Consider the following 21,583-nt stretch of genomic DNA (forward strand, 5'->3'; position numbering starts at 1 on the left):
ACTTTGGCTCCGTGTGTTGGGGTGGCAACATCAACAAGCAAGACAGGGATAGATTAGATAAATTCATCAGGAAAGCAAGTGGGGTGGTTGGGAGGAAGCAGGACAATTTCACATCAACACATGAACGACGACTGACTGACAAGGTACAGAAGATTTTGGCTGACGACTCGCACCCACTCAGACCGGAATTTGACAGTAGACGGACAGACAGGAGCAACAGATTCAGACAACCAACCGCAAGATCCACACGCTACAGAAATTCGTTCATTCCATCTGCAATTCACATCTTCAATTCTCAGGTGGGGCGGTAGATGCTGGTGTTGTCGCTCTGATGCACGGGGTCAGTGTTCTGTATTGTTTCAGTATTGTTTATTTTGTTTTGCATTCTACTCTCTTAATCTTAGACAATATGTGATAACCGGCAAGGTGCTGACTTTCTTTTGTGCATTGTTGATGGTGAATGCATGTTAATTTTTTTAATATACTTTCTTATGTGATAACCAATGTGCTATATTTTCTCAGGACAAAGAACAAATGTTTATTTTGAATGTTTTATGTATGTTATTATTACGGACACAAACGCTCAGCAATGTAATTTCTCTTTTAGAGATTAATAAAGTTATTGTATTGTATTGTATTGTATTGAACAATAATTCAGACTACCTCAGTAACTTGAGTAAGTACAAAGCATAAATACCTTTCTGTCAAGGTGTTATGATTCTGAATCAGGGAATGTTGTTTGTTCTTTAAAGATGGCATTCTTGTTTTTGTGTATTTATTTGTGTGTGTGTTGTGGTAGGGCTGTTGACATAATTATGTAAGGGATAAAAGTTCACCAGACATTGTAAAAACACACATGTTATACTGTACTTTCGGTGCAATTTTTTCTCAACTTTTCCCCTGCGTACAGTTGACTGGTAACGCCTTGTGTATGCCAGGCTAAAGAAAAGTAAAGATGTACACACATCGTTATTCAAAGAAACAGAACACTCCCTCTCTAGTGATAATGCATGGTTTTACTTCAAAGACCTCGGTCTCAATAGTAGAAACTTGGTCATCGCTCTTTGACCGAGGGTAAGAAGGTCAGTGTCTGTAAACTAGGGAAGGCAGTTGGGCCCAGCTGAAAATATGATCATTGACAGCTGTTGTCACAAGGCCAAACAGCTCTCAGAATGCAGATTCTTTGATCTCACCGCACATAGTGGAGAAAACATATTTCCACTCTGTACATTTCCACCTGAAGTGCCTATTTTGTGGATTTTTGTCATTTTATAACCTTAAAACTGGGGGTTGCGCCTGTCGTGTTTTTCCTTTCGTCACTCTCAGTCGCAAAGGAGACACAACGATTTGTGTAGGTTCTGTAGATTTATTAACAGCTGGAACAACGGTGACAATATCTCTCAGCACAGTGTAAGAAAGAACAAGTGCAAGACTGGTAAAGAACAACAATACGTGTGCGCAGCCCTACTTATATAGTTAATGGACATACGAGAATATTCGGGAAACATCGACACTAATCTGGTTAGATCTACACAGTTCCATCTGTCCGATGAGCGTCTACGCTTACGTCATGAGTGACTGCGCACTAAATCAAAGTAAGTTCCATAATGTTCTTTATCCTTCCATTCGATTCCAGTGGTATCTAGCGATCTCCACAACACCTCCCCACCTAAACTGATGCTACTCCTCAAGCATCAACAGCAAAGTCTCTCTGTGGGTTTGCGTGTTCTCTTTGACCGTCTTGGATTGTCTGGTCCATACTCTGGAACGGATGGAGTACCTTTGGGTTTGGTCTGTCTCCGAGTTTGTGGCACAGTTTCCAAGATCTCCATGGGGTGATCTGTTACAAGTTCAGAAACAGTGTCCACTTCCTCACCAGGTTCATTGTCTTCCTCAGTGGTGTAGCGTGGCTGTAGCTGTTCCCAGTGTCGTCTCCATACTGGACCATGAGGAATGACCATGACGTTGAAGCAGCGAGTACCCAGAGACTTCTTGATGACTGCTGGTACCCATCGGGTTTGTTTGTCTCGGCGAGGTCCATGGTACAGAGCATACACAGGATCTCCGGCCTTGTACTGTCTGGTTACCTTGACGACAGCTTTCAAGTCTGGAGTCATCTGAGACTTGGATGCCTCCTTGGATTGCTTGCCCTGAGCGATGTGGGCTGGCGAGGGCAGCAGAGTGTCGATCCTTGTCCGTAACTGCCTGGAATTCAAGAGTTCACTCGGAGAGAAACCACAGGATGTCGGCGTTCTCCGGTACTGCATCAAGAACTCTTGAAGAGCACGCTTCGGTGGCAAAGAAGATTTTCTCAGTGCTTGTTTGAATGTCTGCACCAAACGTTCGGCGGCTCCATTGGTAGCAGGATGATATGGTGCCCCTGTCAGGTGCGTGATCCCCCGTTCCTTGCACCAGCTCTGAAATTCTTCAGAAGTGAAGGTCGGCGCGTTGTCAGTGACAAGTGTGTGAGGCAATCCAAAATGAGCAAAATCTTCTTCCAGCAGGTCTAGAGTGGCTCTAGAGGACGTGGATGACGTAGGATGAATGCATGGATACTTGGAGTAAGCATCCGTGATCACCAGCCAGTCTCTACCCATGAAGTTGATTGCATGGTCCAGGTGTAAGCGGCTCCACGGCTTTTCTGGTAGCATCCATGGGTGAACTGGAGGCTTGGATGGCTTGTTCTGATGTTCACCACACGAGTCACATCGTCGAGTAGCCATCTCAATAGCAGCATCGATACCGGGCCAGTAAACAGCAGTTCTTGCCAACTGTTTCATGCGTTCCATGCCGAAGTGTCCGAGATGCAGCAGATCAAGGATCTTGGACTGCAGGCTCTGTGGAATCACCACTCTCGATCCATGGACGAGGCATCCGTGGCAAATACTGAGAGAGTCCGACAACTTCCGGAACTTGTTGACATCTTCATTGATCTCAGCGTTCTTTGGTGGCCAGCCTTCACGGACGTAGCGCATCACAGTAGATATCACTGGATCTTTTCCTGACTCTTGACGGAGGATATTGGCATCCACAGGCTGGACTTGAAGACTGAGAACCTTGATGGCACACACCATGTCCATGTCTTCACCACTTTCCTCCCTGTCGAAGTCGATGTCATCTCCGTATGGCAAGCGACTAAGGGCATCTGCATTGCCATGATCCGCTGTTTTCCGGTACTCGATGGTGTAGTTAAACTGGTTCAGCCACAGGGCCCACCGAGCTAGTCTGTTAGCTGCGAGCAGTGGGGTCCCTTTCTTCGGTCCGAACAGTGATGTCAGCGGCTTATGATCTGTCACCAGTATGAACTGACGTCCGTAGAGATACTGGTAGAATTTCCGCAAGCCAAAGATGATGGCCAGGGCTTCCTTGTGGATTTGGCTGTAGTTCCTTTCTGCAGCCGTGAGAGTCTTGGACACGTTGGCGATTGGGCGCTCGCTTCCATCTGGATAGCGATGAAATAGGACTGCTCCAATTCCAACGTTGGACGCGTCACAAGCTAGTCCCAAAGTCTTGTTTGGATCGAAGTGTACCAGAACTTGATCCGAGGAAAGCACATTTTTCAACTGTTCAAATGCTGCCTGTTCCTCATCTCCCCACTTCCAGGGGTTCGCCTTCTTCGTCAGGCAGTAGAGCGGCTCTGCCATGCTGGCCAGGTTAGGGATGAACTTCCCGTAAAACTGAACTGAGCCCAAGAAAGACTTCAAGCTTGAGACGTCCGTAGGGGCTGGCATTTTTAAAACTGCCTCGACCTTCAATCCTTTGGAGATCCCTTCGGCCGATAAGGTATGTCCAAGGTATTCCACACTGGCTTGTGCGAACTCGCACTTTTCACGACGACATCTGAGTCCTTTGTCGTTCAGACGAGTGAGCAAACGTTCCAGATTGCTCAGGTGGTCGTTGGCGTCCTTCCCGCTGACGAGTATATCATCTTGGAAGACGGCAACACCAGGTAGATCACAGGTCAGGTTTTCCATGATCTCTTGAAAGTAACCAGGTGCTGACTTTATCCCGAAAGGAAGTCGTTGCTGCAGGAGTACCCCACGGTGAGTGCTGAGGGCTAGCCTGCGTTGACTCTCTGGTGCCAGCTTGATCTGGTTGTAGGCATCAGCAAGATCGATCTTGGTGTATCCGAATCCACCTCCTAGCTTCTGCATCAGTTCCTCTGGGAGTGGCATTGGATGACGGTGATCTTCAAGCTGATCATTGATGCCCACTGAGTAGTCACCACAGATCCGTAGCTTGGGCTTCAGGGTGCCCGAGGTTTGTGCCTTACGAATTGGTACCACTGGTGTTCCGTATTCGTTGAACTGGACTGGCTTCCAGACTCCTTTGGCGATGCCTTCTTCGTAGCCTTTGGCGAGGTCATCACGAAGAGCGAAAGGTACCGGACGTGCCTTGTAAAAAACCGGCTTCGCATCAGACTTGAACTTCACGTCCAGTTCGAAGTCCTTGAGACATCCCAATTCTTGTTTGAAGAGATTTGGGAATTTATCAGACAGTCTGTGACAATCTCGTTGCAGGGCAGCATAAGGCGCGTTGGAGGTCGCTGGATGCGTAGGTTTTGCACCCTCACTCTTAGCGCGACTCTCTATGCTCCTCAGTCCTAGAGCATTGTCCACAGAAATTCCCAGAGTCTGGATTGCGTTGCGTCCTAGCAGATTCAGATGAGGGATCTTGGTGACGATGTACGGAATTGAGCTTTGCTTACCAGTCACTGGATCCTTGGTTTGGCCCACGAAAGTTCCCAGCACGGGCAGGTCGTGCTTGCTGGCAGACTCGTAACGGTGTGTGACGTCATCCAGCTTCGGTTTTCCTAGTTGTCTCCAGACCGGAAGAGAAACAAAATTTCCTGTAGTTGCGGTGTCCAGTTCCATGGTGAACTGTCGGTCCTGGATTGTTATGGGTACATCCAACCTAGGAATATCTTGGGGAACTTCACCGAGGATCGCGTTGACAAGCTCTGCTTTCGTGAATCTCTTCACGGAAGCCTGGGAATGTCGTTCCCGATTCTGATGTTGCTTTTTTCTACAGACAGCTTCCAAATGTCCTGTGACGTCACAGTATCGGCATTTGGCGTCTTTGTAGGGGCAGTCTGTTGCTTTGTGGGCCTTTCCACATCGGTAGCACTTCCTGTCTGTGGAATTAGACTGCTTGTGGTTCTTTCGTGGACCCGTAGTCTTGTTCTGGTGGACCTTGTTGACTGGCATGGTCTTGGAACCGTAGACAGTTTCCTTGGCAACCTTCGCTGCGTCTTCAGTCTCAATCGCGACTTGGACAGCACGTGCGAAATCCAGCTCTGTGTCCTTGATCTTGAATAGAGCCTTTAAGACAGCCTCATTGTTGACAGAACATATGAATCTCTGTCTCAGAGCTTCGTCTTGTGGGTTTTTGATCGAAGGAAAGTCACAGGTAGCGGCGTCTTGGCGTATGCGCGCTGCTAACTCCTGGAGAGTTTCGCCTGGCTTCCGTTTCATGTCACTCCAGAACTTGAAACGTTCTCGCACTATGAAGAGTTTCGGGTCGAACTGTTCTTTCATGAATTTGACAATTTCGTCCATTGTCAAACTGTTGATGTCCTTGGGCGGATTTTGCTGAGTAGCCAGATTTGCCAGTTGTTTGTAGACCGTAGCAGTCTGATTCGTCAAGAAAACTTGAGCCTTGCGCTGCTCCGGCACGGAGTTGGCGACCACAAACGTGCAAAATCTTGACCAGTAGTCAGGCCACAGTTCCGATGTTGCATCAAACGCAACAAAAGATGGGATTGCAGCTGCCTGTGTAGTAATGGGAAAACGTAGATTCGAAGCACTCGGATCATCGTAGCTTTCCTCCCTGGCAGAAGCTGCGGCACCACTGAACACTTTCATCATCATCTCCATCTGGTGCATTTGTTGCTCCATATCTTCCTTGTGCTGGCGTTGCTGTTGCTCCAACTGCTGCCTCAGAAGCGTTATCAGCTGCTCTGTTTCCGTCATTTTGCAGTAATAAGTCACTCCGAATAGACAAGGGAAGTAACTGTCGGCGACGCCAGTTGTCGTGTTTTTCCTTTCGTCACTCTCAGTCGCAAAGGAGACACAACGATTTGTGTAGGTTCTGTAGATTTATTAACAGCTGGAACAACGGTGACAATATCTCTCAGCACAGTGTAAGAAAGAACAAGTGCAAGACTGGTAAAGAACAACAATACGTGTGCGCAGCCCTACTTATATAGTTAATGGACATACGAGAATATTCGGGAAACATCGACACTAATCTGGTTAGATCTACACAGTTCCATCTGTCCGATGAGCGTCTACGCTTACGTCATGAGTGACTGCGCACTAAATCAAAGTAAGTTCCATAATGTTCTTTATCCTTCCATTCGATTCCAGTGGTATCTAGCGATCTCCACAACAGCGCCTTTTACAACGAAGCGCCTTAATCTCCAAAATATGGTATAGTCTGTTCGAGGGACCAATATAGGACGTTTTAAATTATTTAAAAATGAATAAATGATATTTTGGTATGTGTTCAAGAACGAACACAAGTTGTCATGGGCGAGTAGTACTACTTTGTGTTAACAGAACTAGTTTCTATCTGTTGTGGTGTAAGCCCTGTACACGTGAAATTGACCGATATTGAAAGAAAAATCATCAAATGTATACCCAAAAAGAGCCTCACGCTCTACCTCAAAGTTTAATATATTCATTTGAACTCTCGTGTTTGTATTTTTTCTTTTAACTGTCACGCTCATGCACGAAACGACAGCGGTGGGAAGATGCAAGGTGAGGTAGGCCAACATCGGGGTTCATCTCAAAATTGGATTAATTTGATCGGGACTTGATAAAACGCACAGCCCTTGATCTCATGCCCTATAGACCGTACATTTGCTGTTGTCTCAAGGAACGCAGTATTGGGTTGCTACTTTACTTGCAAGCATGCAGCAATGCACGTATGAAACGTCGCAACACTGTTCATTTCATCAGAACACAATGTGCGGCACTAAAATTAAACTTGGAGAATACATGGAATAAACTAGTTTTCTTGGTAGTTATTGAAGTGACTTATAAAAATGAATGACAAAATTGTGAATATTAATGGACACAGACTGCCATTGCTATGGAAACAGCCGCCATGGTGGATTTCTAGGAAACAGTTTTACAGCCACATCATACATCAGATATGCATGATATTTGGCACAATTATGATACACATGACTCATATCTACAATCATATAGAATGATTTTGTTTTTTTGACTGAAGACGACAATTGAATTTAAATTAATATTTGTAATAAGGATTAATGAATTTCTAACCACATATTCATGAATTCTTATTATGAAAATTAATTTAAATTCAACTGTAGTCTTTTGTCAGAAAAACGTTCCATATGATTGTAGATATAAGTCATGTGTCTGTTTGTGCCAAATATTATGCATTTCTGATGTATGATGTTGCTTTAAAACCGTTTCCTAGGAATCCAATATGGCGCTGTTTATGCCAGTTTCCATAGCAGCGGCAGTCTATATCCTTTAGTATTCGCACATTTTTCATTTCTTTTTATAAGTCACTTCAATAATTACGCAGAAAACTAAGTTATTCCATGTATTCTCCAAGTTTGATTTTGGTAATTTTAGTGCCTCATAATTATTGCCGTAAGCTAATAGGGTAGCGGAGGGGGGTGGTGGGTTTGCACTTTGAAAGCACCCCCTATTGGCTACTGAGAAGTTCATTGGACAGAATCTGACTGAGGACTGCAATTTTACTGAATTGGTGTGAAAAACTTGCTCACGCGGCACACCTGGCTGGCTTAGGAGGTCAGCGTTATGCGTCACTGAGGCTCCTCCGGGGTTGATATTTACCCATTTTTGGTCACATCGCTGAAAATTTTACCTGGGTACAACAAAAACTATTGACAGTAGTGCTTAACCCTTTTAATATAAGATAGTACTGATCGTCCTTAACAACTTTTATTCTTAGAGTAAAAGTTGATTGGATTTTTTTTAAAAATAATTTAAAACGTCTTCTCCTTTTCACCCGGACAGACTATACATATGTAAAGCAGAAGCAGTTCAGGCCTTGCTCCATTCATTAAAACAGCTAATGCACTGTCTGGTGTGAGGAAGGTGTCACAATAATGACTAGATTTGATAAGATTCACTTTACAGTTTGTTAAAAGTCATACACTGCTTACACTTCAGGGACAGTCCTATATTTCATCGCAAACTCAATAAGAAAGCGAATCAGATTTTGGTCACTGTGACTGTATCTATATATATATACGACTTGTGTCTCTGTGTGTGTGTGTGTGTGTGTGTGTGTGTGTGTGTGTGTGTGTGTGTGTGTGTCCGCGATGCACGCCCAAGGTTCTCGATGGATCTGTTTCAAATTTGGTGGGCATATTCAGGTAGACCCCGGACACAACCTGCTCGATGAGATATTTCAATACGTGCTCTCAGCACGCAGCGCTGAACCGATTTTGCTTTTTCTCTGGATCCATTCCCAGTAACTCTTCCTTATCTTCTCCAGTGTTTTCAGCGTTTATCTCCCTTCCTTCGTGTGGCGTCAATCCATATTCCCGTTTCTATTTTTAGAAGGTCACTGTCGACAACGCTCAATCCATATTCCCGTTATACTATTTTTACTCTTCTCCAGTGTTTTGCGCGTTTATCTCCCTTCCTTCGTGCGGTGCGCCGGCAAAGCCGGCGTACACCCGGCTGTGCCGGGTCCCCGGCACAGCCGGGTATTCGGCTCGACTTCTTCCCGGCGAAGCAGGTATTCATCTAGTTATGTATATATGTGCATGCATTTACCGTAAAATCCCTAGCAAACGCCCACACCCCCTCCGCACAGATTTCGGGTAAAAGTAGGGGGTGGGCGTTTGCTAGGTATCCACCCCTTTGCAAGATAACGTGTCATCACATTTTCACGAGAGAAATAAAGTGGTACAACCATGTGATTAATGCAATTTTAATGAAAATTAAACACACCGTTTGTTTACACAAATAAATCTGTGCTAGAAAAAAAGAAGAAAAAAAAGAACACAAGTGACCAGTTGATTCTTCTCATTCTCGGACTAACGTCAGCACAAACACAGTTTCTTCTCTTGTTTGGAGATCTGGTAGGGTTGATGATCGTGGGCTCATTATAGTCCTTCGAAGTCAACATCATCGTCTTCACTGTCGTCTCCACTCTCAGCTTCTTCTGGAAGAAAACTCGCGGGCACATACCGAAACATTGTCTGCAGTTTCGTTTTCAAGATATTTAAACGCGTTTAGTTTGTACGAGCATATGTCACTGTAAAGGATTTGTGCTTCGGCATGGCTGAACATTAAAAAACGTCACTGAACGACTTCACTGTGAGACATGACGTAATTTTACCCCCCCCCCCCCCCCACCCCACCAAAAAAAAGGAGAACCATCGAACAGTGTGCACCAATCGTAGATATAGGAGGCCGACTGTCCTTTAAACCGGGGTGGGCGTTTGCTAGGTATTGACCCCTCTGCACAACTTTTGGCCAAAAGTGGGGGGTGGGCGTTTGCTACATACTGGGCGTTTGCTAGGGATTTGACAGTAACTTTTTCTCACCTTCTCTGTGCACACAGCCCCAAGTTGGCGGAACTCACCCTCTTTTACGACAGCAGTGTCAACATCATATGTTAACAACAATGACCACATCAACTCCATACGACGCCAGATGGGTTGGAACAGATCTTCAAGTCCAATTCCTCAGACTTCCATGGTAGCTGGAGGATCTTTTGCTACAGGATACAGCAGTGAAACAAGAGAATTGTTGTCAAAGGTTGACTCTCAAAACCTGGTAATTTTTATTCCACAGTCAGTGGTTTATAATGAAAAATGTTGATATCCTATTTGCCTGCCCACCCTGTATACACCAACAGAAAGAATTTCAAGTCAACTTCAAAACCACCAACATTCCGTACAAATGCACACACATCTCTTTAAATCATGAGCACGCGCAACCACACATGCACACACACACACACACACACACACACACACACACACACACACACACACACACAGCATGTACGCACTCTCTTTCTCTCTCTTTGTGAAAGGTTATGATTTTTGGAAAATGCTACGCCTATAGGAGGTCAAGAATAATTTTTTTGAAGAAAAGGACATCTTGATTAAACTTGTACAGAGTAGTTGCCATAATTTCAGATGATCGAGAAACTGGAAAGTTTGGTGAGGACCCTCAACCAGGAGAAGGAGCAGTATCGGAAACAGATTAGGGATCTTCAGAGTGAGTGCTGCGTTTTAACTATGTTTTTAGTTATGAATTTCACTCAAAGAAAAAACTGAATAATAAGGAGAGGGTTTGACGTTTGTCACGTCAGCATTGATTTGTCACTTTTATGTTTGTTTGACATCTCATCAAAGAAATCAAGTTAGCTCAAAGTACAGACTTTCTCTTGTCGAGTTAGTATCATGCAAAATGTTTATTTGAAAAGGAAGAGTATCTTGAACTTTATTTGTTCATTTATTGAATCTATAAGTCATTTGTTCTTTGACTGGTTTATTCATTATTCGTACAAATGTACCATCAAAGTCAAACTTTTCATCCAATTATCAATGCATTCATATAATGATCTGTATTTGTCATTCAGTAAGTTTTCATTTACTTATTGATGCAATAAATTCATCTAAGCCTTAACTTGATTTTGTAACAGATGAGGTGGGAGCCATCAGCAGTCGACTGAACGAGAGCACGAGGGTGGACCCTCACCTTGAAACACAAGTGGATCTGATGCGCTATGAAGTGCGAATGGACATGCAGCGTCTTCAGAACATGATCAGTGCCAGCAAAACATCTTCCTTGTGCGCTGACAGCTTGGAACGCAGCTTCAAAGACATGTAAGCCTTTTCAACACTTTTCACTTTTATGAATATGAATGAATAGCTGTTCTGGATGAAATATGAAACCGATAGACCGCTAACCTTTAAGAATTGAATAACAAGAAGAATTAGTTATTCGAATGTTTATTGCTTGACAATACAAACATTCACCGGTATGTGGACATAGTGATTCTTGAAGTGAATGGACAAACAAATAGTATTTAAATAATTCACAGGAAAGGAACTTGGCTCAGTTACGTGTCATCACATGTACTAACAAAATTTGAGAGTCCTGCTGATTTAGACTAATTTTATTCAGATCTTGATCTTTTCTTGTTCTTTTTGTGATAATTTGTAGTTATACAAATTACACAAATGAACGTGGTGATTGACACATAAGATGCGTAAAGATGCCAGCTCAAATCAAGTAAGCAAAGATAAAGTTAAAAAAAATAAATCTAAGGTTCATCTGTTTGGCTGAGGTGTTGATTGTTATAATTTAAAACTGTCTTCCCGTTCTTTTCCAGGCAGCAGAATGTTCATTCTGAGATGGAGGAAATACGCAGAGACGTGAATTCCATGACACACCGAGTCGGTGAGTAGAATAAAGTATAACAGGATACAGGGTTCCACACAACCCCAAAAGTCAAGGGTATTCATACCCTTTCAGGAAAAAAGTAAAGGGTTTTTATACCCCTTCCAGATTTTTCACAGGGTATGAGTGACAATCGGTGTATCCATGAAATGTCATTTTTGACTCACATGCGAAGCAAAAGTGAGTCTATGTACTCACCCGAGTCGTCCGTCCGTCCGTCCGTCCGTCCGTCCGGACGTCCGTCCGGAAAACTTTAACGTTGGATATTTCTTGGACACTATTCAGTCTATCAGTACCAAATTTGGCAAGATGGTGTATGATGACAAGGCCCCAAAAAACATACAAAGCATCTTGACCTTGCTTCAAGGTCAAGGTCGCAGGGGCCATAAATGTTGTCTAAAAAACAGCTATTTTTCACATTTTTCCCATTTTCTCTGAAGTTTTTGAGATTGAATACCTCACCTATATATGATATATAGGGCAAAGTAAGCCCCATCTTTTGATACCAGTTTGGTTTACCTTGCTTCAAGGTCAAGGTCACAGGAGCTCTTCAAAGTTGGATTGTATACATATTTTGAAGTGACCTTGACCCTGAACTATGGAAGATAACTGTTTCAAACTTAAAAATTATGTGGGGCACATGTTATGCTTTCATCATGAGACACATTTGGTCACATATGATCAAGGTCAAGGTCACTTTGACCCTTATGAAATGTGACCAAAATAAGGTAGTGAACCACTAAAAGTGACCATATCTCATGGTAGAAAGAGCCAATAAGCACCATTGTACTTCCTATGTCTTGAATTAACAGCTTTGTGTTGCATGATCTTGGATGACCTTGACCTTGGGTCACATGTGTAAGCTTAGGCTGTGTATTGGACTGTCATTGTATGCCTGCATTATTAGTTGTCAGTAATTATTACATGTGCTGATTGTTCTCTTTGCCTGCGCGCGTATAGTATGTTGGTTATGTTTGGTCATAGTATGTTTGTTTATGTTTGGTCGTTATCTTGCCTGTGCGTGTATTGTATGTTTGGTCGCTTTCTTTGCCTGTGCATGTATAGTTTGTTGGTTATGTTTGGTCGGTTTCTTTGCCTGTGCGTGTATAGTATGCTTGGTCGATGTATGTATTGTAAAGCGCTAAGAGTAGACATTTTTCTAGAATAGCGCTATAAAAGTTTGCATTATTATTATTACATGTATTTTGGTAGGAAAAATGTGTAAAGCAGTTCTTAGTGTATGATGTCATTGCTAGGTTTAGTTATTTGACCTTGACCCTGAAGGTCAAGGTCATGTAAAGGTCAAGGTCAAGCATGTGAGTCCTATGGGCTTTGCCCTTCTTGTTTTCCCAGAGCGTTTTGCGAGGCATTTTTTTGAGCAGGCGACAGCACCGGATAGGCTAAAGCGAACAGGGCCATCGAGATGATCAGTTTAAAGATATCGCACAGTTTGAGGACAAGGGAGGCAACCTCTGCTTCACGGCGTGTCAGTGTCGACAGAGGAGTGGCACAAACACGGCGTGTACTTTAGTGGTCTCAGTAGAGCAGGCGGCCTGCGTGCTGTTGCTTGTAAACTAGCAAAGGCTATACCCTTTCAGCGTTTGACTCGTACGTTTTTTTTACCTCTTTGGAAGAAAACAGTTACGTATTTATACCTCTTCAGAGAGCATTTCGTACGTGATTTGGAGGGTCAAAGGGTATTATACCCTTAATTCTACGTGATGTGGAACCCTGTGGATATGTGCAAGATTTGGACAGTTTTAGGATGGCTTGTATTCCATTTGTCAGTTACAGTATAACCCCTCTTTTAAGATCCTACCTTTTAAGACCTTGCTTTTCACATTTTCTGTTCATAACCTCTGTAAATTTACCCCCATTTTAAGACTCCCTCCTTTTTTAAGAGCTGATTTTCTCAGATTTTTGAGGTCGTAAAAGGAGGGTTTGACTGTACTTGTTATTTCAGACCAAACGAGCATGACTGATATGTTTTCCATAATTGTGTCATGTGCAGGGAAGCTTGAACTTAATGTATCATCAAACAGTGCAAGTCACACTCACAGAGATACCCGGGACAGATTAAATTTAAAACGGGTGAGACTTTAACCTTTATTGCACTGCTTCATTAGTTTTTATTCCTCATTTGACAATCGGGAGGAGTGTGAAAAAAAAAGAGAGAAAGAGTGTGTGTGTGTGTGTGTGTGTGTGTGTATGTGTGTGTGTGTATGTGTGTGTGTGTGTGTGTGTGCGTGTGTGTGTGATAAGAATTAGTGAATTTTCCTATCAGTTTCTACTTTAGTGAATCTACTTTCTTTCCTTTCCTAACATTTGTGGCTTAAGTGTTGATTTCGTTTTACTTTCTTGTTTTTATTATCAAGGTGTTTTTTTATTTTCCCTTGAAAGAACAGTACTTAAAACATTTTCAAAGTAACAAGCGTAACTGACATGTACAGATGCAATGACTTTGTCATCATGAGCAGTGGAAAATAAAAATAGGTCCAATTGCCAGACTAGTTTGACACGACCTCATTTACATGATATACCAACGTGTGAGTGTATGGTTTTGCTTTGACACAGCTGGTCTCTCTCAAGTATGTAGGATAAAATGTCTGTATCCAGGATGCGCTGAATGGATCTGCTTCAAGCCTTCTTGGCCAAAGCAGCGGTTACCTTGGCCACCAGCCTTCCCCTGTCAACACTGGTGACGTCTTGCAGATGAGAGAACTTAGGTGAGAACACAAATGGTCCTCTGAGAGGGGGCAGGATTAGCATGATAGGGGCTTGTGAAGGAAGGATTTTCTTGCACTGATGGTGAGGAGAGGGAATATCATGCTTATATTATCAGTTACTTATGTTAGCTACTATAATTATTGATTGTCAGATGCTTTCATCATACTGAATTGACTAATATTACAGCAAAGGTTGTTTATAATGAGTTTTTCTGCTTAGCTTTTAGTATCTTATTTGTAGATATGTACTTCAGTGTATTGCTAAAACTACACTATAACATTAAACCATGATTTATGCTTTATCCATACCGGCACGGTTGGCCTAGTGGTAAGGCGTCCGCCCCGTGATCGGTAGGTCGTGGGTTCGAACCCCGGCCGGGTCATACCTAAGACTTTAAAATTGGCAATCTAGTGGCTGCTCCGCCTGGCGTCTGGCATTATGGGGTTAGTGCTAGGACTGGTTGGTCCGGTGTCAGAATAATGTGACTGGGTGAGACATGAAGCCTGTGCTGCGACTTCCGTCTTGTGTGTGGCGCACGTTATATGTCAAAGCAGCACCGCCCTGATATGGCCCTTCGTGGTCGGCTGGGCGTTAAGCAAACAAACAAACAAACAAAATGCTTTATCCATGCAGCGTCATATTATCTGAATTGAAATGACATAATATTTGATTTCATGCAGGGCTTTGCACCGCTCTGACTAGAATATGATTGTGGACAGTAGCAGTCACTAAACGAAAGAGTCAAAACTGATATGTGTGTGTGTGAATGTGGTTCACTCAAGGTGTTACTCAAGGTAATGTACTTGTCAACAGGTCAACAATAGCACAGTTTCACAACAAGCTGGATAGCCTTGAAAGTCGCCTGGCTGCCAGTCGCGCTGCCCCGCCCGCCCCGACATCTCTCCTTTCAAGTGGTGAGCAAACAACATGAATTAATTAAATAGGGTGGGGGGCTGGAACGATTATAATCAGTGTTAGGTTGAATGATAGGAGGGTTTACAGGTCGTGCAGGTTCGTGAAAGTCGTCTGGCTACCATGCAGTTGTGCTTCCCTGCCCGCCAAGACATCTCTCCTTTCTAGTGGTGAGCAAACAACATGAACTGATTAAATAGGGTGGGGGTGGGGGGCTAGAATGAATATAGTCGGTGTTTGGTTGAATGATGGGTCAGGCTCGCAGGTCGTTGTGTGGGTGCGTGAAAGTCGCCTGGCTACCATGCAGTTGTGCTTCCCTGCCCGCCTAGACATCCTTGCTTGCAAGTGGTGAGGATAGTATGTGAAAGGTAAAATGGAGTGAGTGAGCCTGCATAAGTGTAAGTGTGTTATGTGAAGCTAGAGGTGCATTTACGCAGGTGGGATGAGCATGAAACACTTTGTCATTATTTGGGGAAGTTTTCATTACTTCTGCTTATTCCTAAGCTGCTGTGTGAACAAGCAAACACATTTACAAGTGAACAAGCAGATTAACAAACAAACAAACAAACACTGTTCATTGTTGGATTGACATACTGTGGGAAACAAAATGTTTCTATTACTTATAGTATAAGTTTACATGTGCACATGTCTTCACATGCTAGTTCATGCTTGCGAATATGTTAACCAAACTTATTAACCATTCAAATTTGACTGGTTTCATGTTGCAGTCTTACGGAAATCTGCATTGAGATCCTATAAGCCTACTCCCAAGTTGACACTGGAGGACTTCCTTGATGATGATGATGATGATGATGATGATGATGACGTCAACAGTGATCTTGCTAGTCTGGATCTGTCTGATGACACTGACCTTGAGTCTGATGTCACAGAGGATTTGAGTGATGACCTTGACAATCTTGTCAGGGGTGAAAAAACATCAACCACAAAATTTACCACAGGCTCAAAAAGTCCGGCGAAAGAAACCACATTTTCTTTACCAGAATCAGACCTCGCAAACAGTGATTCCGATGTTGGAGGTTAGTATCATTCAGTGAAATAGAGAAAAAATATAGGGGAGTGCGTCCCTGAATGTGGTGGGTTTTATTTTCTGCTTGTTGCAGAGCAGTGAATAAGATGTTGCATAATATCATGTACCTTGAATCTTTGACACATTTTTGAATTTTTTTTAAGCTTAATCATTTCATTTTCTTGACAAGTTTAATATCACTTTGTGAGTGCTGAATTTAAATATGTATGAATCCACATGTTCAAAACATTTATTCCCGCACACTGTTTCTTTTCATTCCAGATTTGATCTCCGACGTTGACCTTGATAACCTTGACCTTGACAGTGCTGCAAGTGATCCAGTTGACCTTGACTCTCTGGAGGATGAAAGTGTGGACTTGAAGCTGGATGACCTCTGAGCTGTTCTGTTCATTGTTCCTATTGACCTTAAACCAAATGGCTAAGATAATCTGTGCCACATCATAAATGCTGTGATAACTCACTCAACACCATCGCCAATTCCGGCCATTAATTCTTTTTGCAAACACATGAGCATGGTGTTTATAAGCACTGTTATCTTTTCTTTTGTCTAAGTCAACATTGCCAGAATCCTGATGACAAAGCTAGAATATGGCATGTAATATTGTCCAAGTGAGCTGGTTTTTTTATTTATACACTTATTATAATTTTTGTTAATTTTTGTAATTTTTGTTTTATCATTAACACAGTGAAAGAGTGGGATTACAGAAGCCAGACTGGCTGCAGATCTCTTATTGGACGAAAAGATCTTGGTGCACGATTCTGATATTACTATTAAACTTTAACATTTGAACCAATGATTTTGTGTACCATTCATTTCTCCCTTCCTTTCTCCCTATCTCATAGCTGCCAACCCTCCCGGATTTTCCGGGAATCTTCCGAATTTTACAACTTCTCCCTGCTCAAGACTAAACAGTCCACCTGGACCACCTGGCTCCTGGATTTTGACTTCAAAAGGTTGGCAGCTGTGCTATCCGTGGTACCCACTGTTCCCAACATGTTTGTACTGATGAAAGTACAAGTATCCCTCTTTCCCCAATTCTTCTAAGCTGTGCTATCCGAAAAATGCACATACTTGCATGTAATAATTAAGCAATGCAATAAGAAAAACAAGAAAGTAAAAAAGAAACCCATCTAGGAATTCAAATAAGGGAGAGTAAAAATCATGGATTAACTGTTGTCAGAATTGTTTCCCTTGAAACACTTGTTTAGTTTTGGTCAGGTGTTTTACAGTTACTTCTTCTTTTTTAAAAAAACAACAAAAACCCAGTAAATCACTTCACCGTTTTAGGAGAAGCTGTTCTCGAGATCTGTTTTGCTGCTTTTTTTTTCTTCCTTTTTTATTCAGTAATCTTTCTTATATTTCTTTACATCATACTCAACGTTACCTTTATTCTTTATAATATTGCAATGTATGTTTTGTCATATTTTGGTGTCGAGACCTCAATAACCAGTCAAGTGTAATAACATGTACGAGCATAATGAACTCCTTCTGCATAGTATAAAAGAGAATGTTGTTGGGGAATATGATGACTAGTTGAAAAGATTGTCAATATTATATCTATATCGCTGTATGAGAAAGAATGTAGCTCACATTTGTTACAAGGATGTTCGAGATGTGGTTGTGTTTGTGCAAATAGGAATATGATGTGTATGTCTTTTGTGAAATGGATATGGTGTATTGCAATATGTATGGTGTGCAAGTCTGTATCGTATGTATCACATGAGGTAGTCCCCCCGCAGGTTTGGGGGAAGAATTTACCCGATGCTCCCCAGCATGTCGTACGAGGCGACTAACGGATTCTGTTTCTCCTTTTACCCTTGTTAAGTGTTTCTTGTATAGAATATAGTCAATGTTTGTAAAGATTTTAGTCAAGCAGTATGTAAGAAATGTTAAGTCCTTTGTACTGGAAACTTGCATTCTCCCAGTAAGGTAATACATTGTACTATGTTGCAAGCCCCTGGAGCAATTTTTTGATTAGTGCTTTTGTGAACAAGAAACAATAAACAAGTGGCTCTATCCCATCTGCCCCCTTTCCCCGTCGCGGGTAGAAAGATGTTAGGTTTGTCCACTTCTAGCAGTGTTGTTCACATGCCTCTGTCTTGGGTCACTGACGCATACTTTGGTCTGACCCCAGGCAACTGGACCGTCCGATAGGGCACCTCGGAATACAGGACACCTGTCGCCAAAAAGTCGTGGGCCTACTCTCAAAAATGTATATATACCACTCATAATGGTTTATTCAAAATCACTCAAGCATCTGCCCGACCTGTTTGGCCAACCAGTCCTTTCTGTACATGATCACATTTATGTTTTTCTCATTTTACCCCGAAATACCTTCCTTCCATAAAAATCAAAATATTTACTTTTTACTTTGTTTATGTGCTTATTCTTTATAGCCATGTAAACTGCAAAATTGTGTCTTAGGCTTTTTGTAATTGTCTTTTTTACATTTAGTCAAGTTTTGACTAAATGTTTTAACATAGAGGGGGGAATCGAGACGAGGGTCGTGGTGTATGTGTGTGTGTGTGTGTGTGTGTGTCTGTCTGTGTGTGTGTGTGTAGAGCGATTCAGACTAAACTACTGGGCCGATCTTTATGAAATTTGACATGAGAGTTCCTTGGTATGATATCCCCGGACGTTTTTTTCATTTTTTCGATAAATACCTTTGATGACGTCATATCCGGCTTTTTGTAAAAGTTGAGGCGGCACTGTCACACCCTCATTTTTCAATTAAATTGATTGAAATTTTGGCAAAGCAATCTTCGACGAAGGCCGGGGTTTGGTATTGCATTTCAGCTGGGTGGCTTAAAAACTAATGAGTGAGTTTGGTCATTAAAAATCGGAAACTTGTAATTAAAATTATTTTTTTTATTAAACGATCCAAAAACAATTTCATCTTATTCTTCGTCATTTTCTGATTCCAAAAACATACATATGTTATATTTGGATTAAAAACAAGCTCTGAAAATTAAAAATATAAAAATTATGATCAAAATTAAATTTCCGAAATCGTTTTAAAAACTATTTCATCTTAATTCTTGTCGGTTCCTGATTCCAAAAACATATAGATATGATATGTTTGGATTAAAAACACGCTCAGAAAGTTAAAACGAAGAGAGGTACAGTAAAGCGTGCTATGAAGCACAGCGCAACCGCTACCGCGCCAAACAGGCTCGTCACTTTCACTGCCTATTGCACTAGCGGCGGACTACGTTCAGTTTCATTCTGTGAGTTCCACAGCTTGACTAAATGTAGTAATTTCGCCTTACGCGACTTGTTTTTTCTTTCTTATTGCTGAAACAATGTAACTTCTAATAAAAAATTTAAAAAACCAGCGTGTTCGGTTGCTTGATGGTTGTGTTTTTTATTTCCGTTTAAGTTTGCAATTTTGTCTTTTTTTTTAGTTTTTTGTCTGTGGGTGTGCGATTTTTGGTGTGTGTGACAGTGTGTTTTTCATTTATTTACTAATTTATGTCTACATGTATTTTCTGAATGTGAGTAACTTCCCATCCCTCAAATGTATATATTTTTTTAAATGTTTAAAGCTTCTTGTGCTTTTGGTTTATGTCCTTGCAGAATTTTCATTTCAGTATCTGTGATATAATAAATGTCAGTATTACATTATCTTTGTTTTGTATTAATAATCCATATATTTTCATTTCATGTATTTTTCTTTTATCTGATTTGTATTCGCTGTGTGTTATTCAGGGTACATGACATCGCTCATTTTGAGAAGGTTCTTGACATAAACATTTCAAGTAATTTCACTGTTTTGACAGGCAGCAATATTTTATGTGGTATAGTTTGAGGAATGCAGCCAAGATGAGCATGTAATGTAAATGAAAGGATTTCTAATGAAGAAAAAATAATTGTGTACGATTTTATCAGCTTATTTACGTTTGTAGTCTATGCTGCTAGCTTTTCTCCAAAATTTGCAGCATGGTCAGAATAAGACAAAGGCTTGTGGAAATACGGTTAATTTTGTACAGAGTTTTGATTCTATGTGGGCTTTTTTTTATTGGTCTTCAGTTTATAGACTGTATTTTGATTTAGTTTTTGTGAATTTTTTTGACAGCTAATGCTTGTATGTTTGCTTTTAGAGAAAACTTGTTTGAAATTCTGTTTGAAATAATACATTCTAGGCACATATAAAGCAAATATAACTGTCAGTAAAGAATGTTTACTAATGTGTGTCTTTTGTGTGGGGGTTGTTTTTCCAAAGAAGTGTTTATAGTGTGCGTGTGCACAATTTTGGTTGTGTCTGTGTTAAACCCTGCAATAAAGTGTATTAATCAGTAGTAAACTGTGTGATGTTTTGACATGGATGCATGTGCAATTGTAGCAAGGGTCCAATGCCTGCTTTCTTCTGTTTTCTCACCGTGACAGTGTAGTGTGCGAATAGTTCTAGGGCCAGAGCTTAAATTTGGGGTTTGCCATGTACTTGGCATGTGTGTTTCTGCTCAGAGAGAGAAGGGGGGGGGGGGGGTGGATAGAAGGCGGGAAGTGAGGGGAACAGAGGGGGGAGGGGGCAGGTAGAGGAGAAGGGATAGAGAGGGTGGTAGGGACAGGATGGACAGAGAGGTGAGAGAAGGACGGAGGGGGGGGGGGGGGGGGGGGGGGGGGAGGCAGGGACGGGTGAGGAGGGAGAAGAAAGAAGAGGTGGAGGAGAGAGGGAGTGAGACAGCAACAGCAGAATTGAGAGATGATTTCGTGATCAACATGTTTTGTCTTTTAAACACAAACACACACAGCACCAATCGACAGGAAACAACAGTTTAATGTCTTTATACCGGGACAAAAAATACATTTTGCATGAACACAAACAATAACACATTTGACAGGATTCTACTTCAACTAATCATCTACTTTACATAAACAAACACAACAATTTATCAAGTATTGCACGGTGCACCATATCACTGTTCTAATATTAAAAACGATGGCTTGAAAAATCGTAAATAGAAACGTCGACCTGAAGTGAACATGAGAATAAATGTGTATTGCCTTAATATATAAAAACAAAAAAGTGATAGAATTCTGTTTCTAAGAATGAATGAAGCTGCAACATCATAGTAAATCAATAAAATGTCACAAAATGATATCCTGGCGTCCTAATGATGGATTCTCCACTACAACAGAAGCGTGTTAAAGGCACAGTCCTCGCGAAAACAGTTCGGCTTATCACTCAGATCTGGCTAGGTTTTACATAGGAAAAGACCATTGATCCCTCCCTTTGGACATATACCAAAACTTAAAATCCTAATATAGCAATGCGGTGTTGAACTTTTTCTATGATTTATTTTCGTAAAAGCCACAAGCTTTTTGAAAAATTAATTCATGAAACTCCGATGTGATGTGTCCAGTTGGAAGGGAGGTCAAATCTAATCTAAAAGTTTGGATGGATCTGAGAGGGTAAGCGAAATCGTTTATTTGGGATGGACTGTGCGTTTAAGGTAGCAT

General features: G+C 41.8%; 1 protein-coding gene across 1 annotated transcript; it reads left to right on the forward strand.

Annotated features, from left to right (window-relative positions):
• Positions 1-20,426, forward strand: LOC138966747 (uncharacterized). The gene is made up of 10 exons (XM_070339077.1): positions 1-676; positions 9,583-9,797; positions 10,166-10,247; positions 10,675-10,858; positions 11,368-11,435; positions 13,447-13,526; positions 14,052-14,161; positions 14,976-15,076; positions 15,803-16,111; positions 16,384-20,426. Exons 1-10 carry the CDS (start codon positions 535-537, stop codon positions 16,497-16,499), a joined length of 1,407 nt encoding a protein of 468 aa, XP_070195178.1. The 5' UTR covers positions 1-534; the 3' UTR covers positions 16,500-20,426.
• Positions 20,427-21,583: the final 1,157 nt, after the last annotated feature.

Source organism: Littorina saxatilis, linkage group LG5, assembly GCF_037325665.1.
Source record: "Littorina saxatilis isolate snail1 linkage group LG5, US_GU_Lsax_2.0, whole genome shotgun sequence".
Lineage (NCBI taxonomy): Eukaryota > Metazoa > Mollusca > Gastropoda > Littorinimorpha > Littorinidae > Littorina > Littorina saxatilis.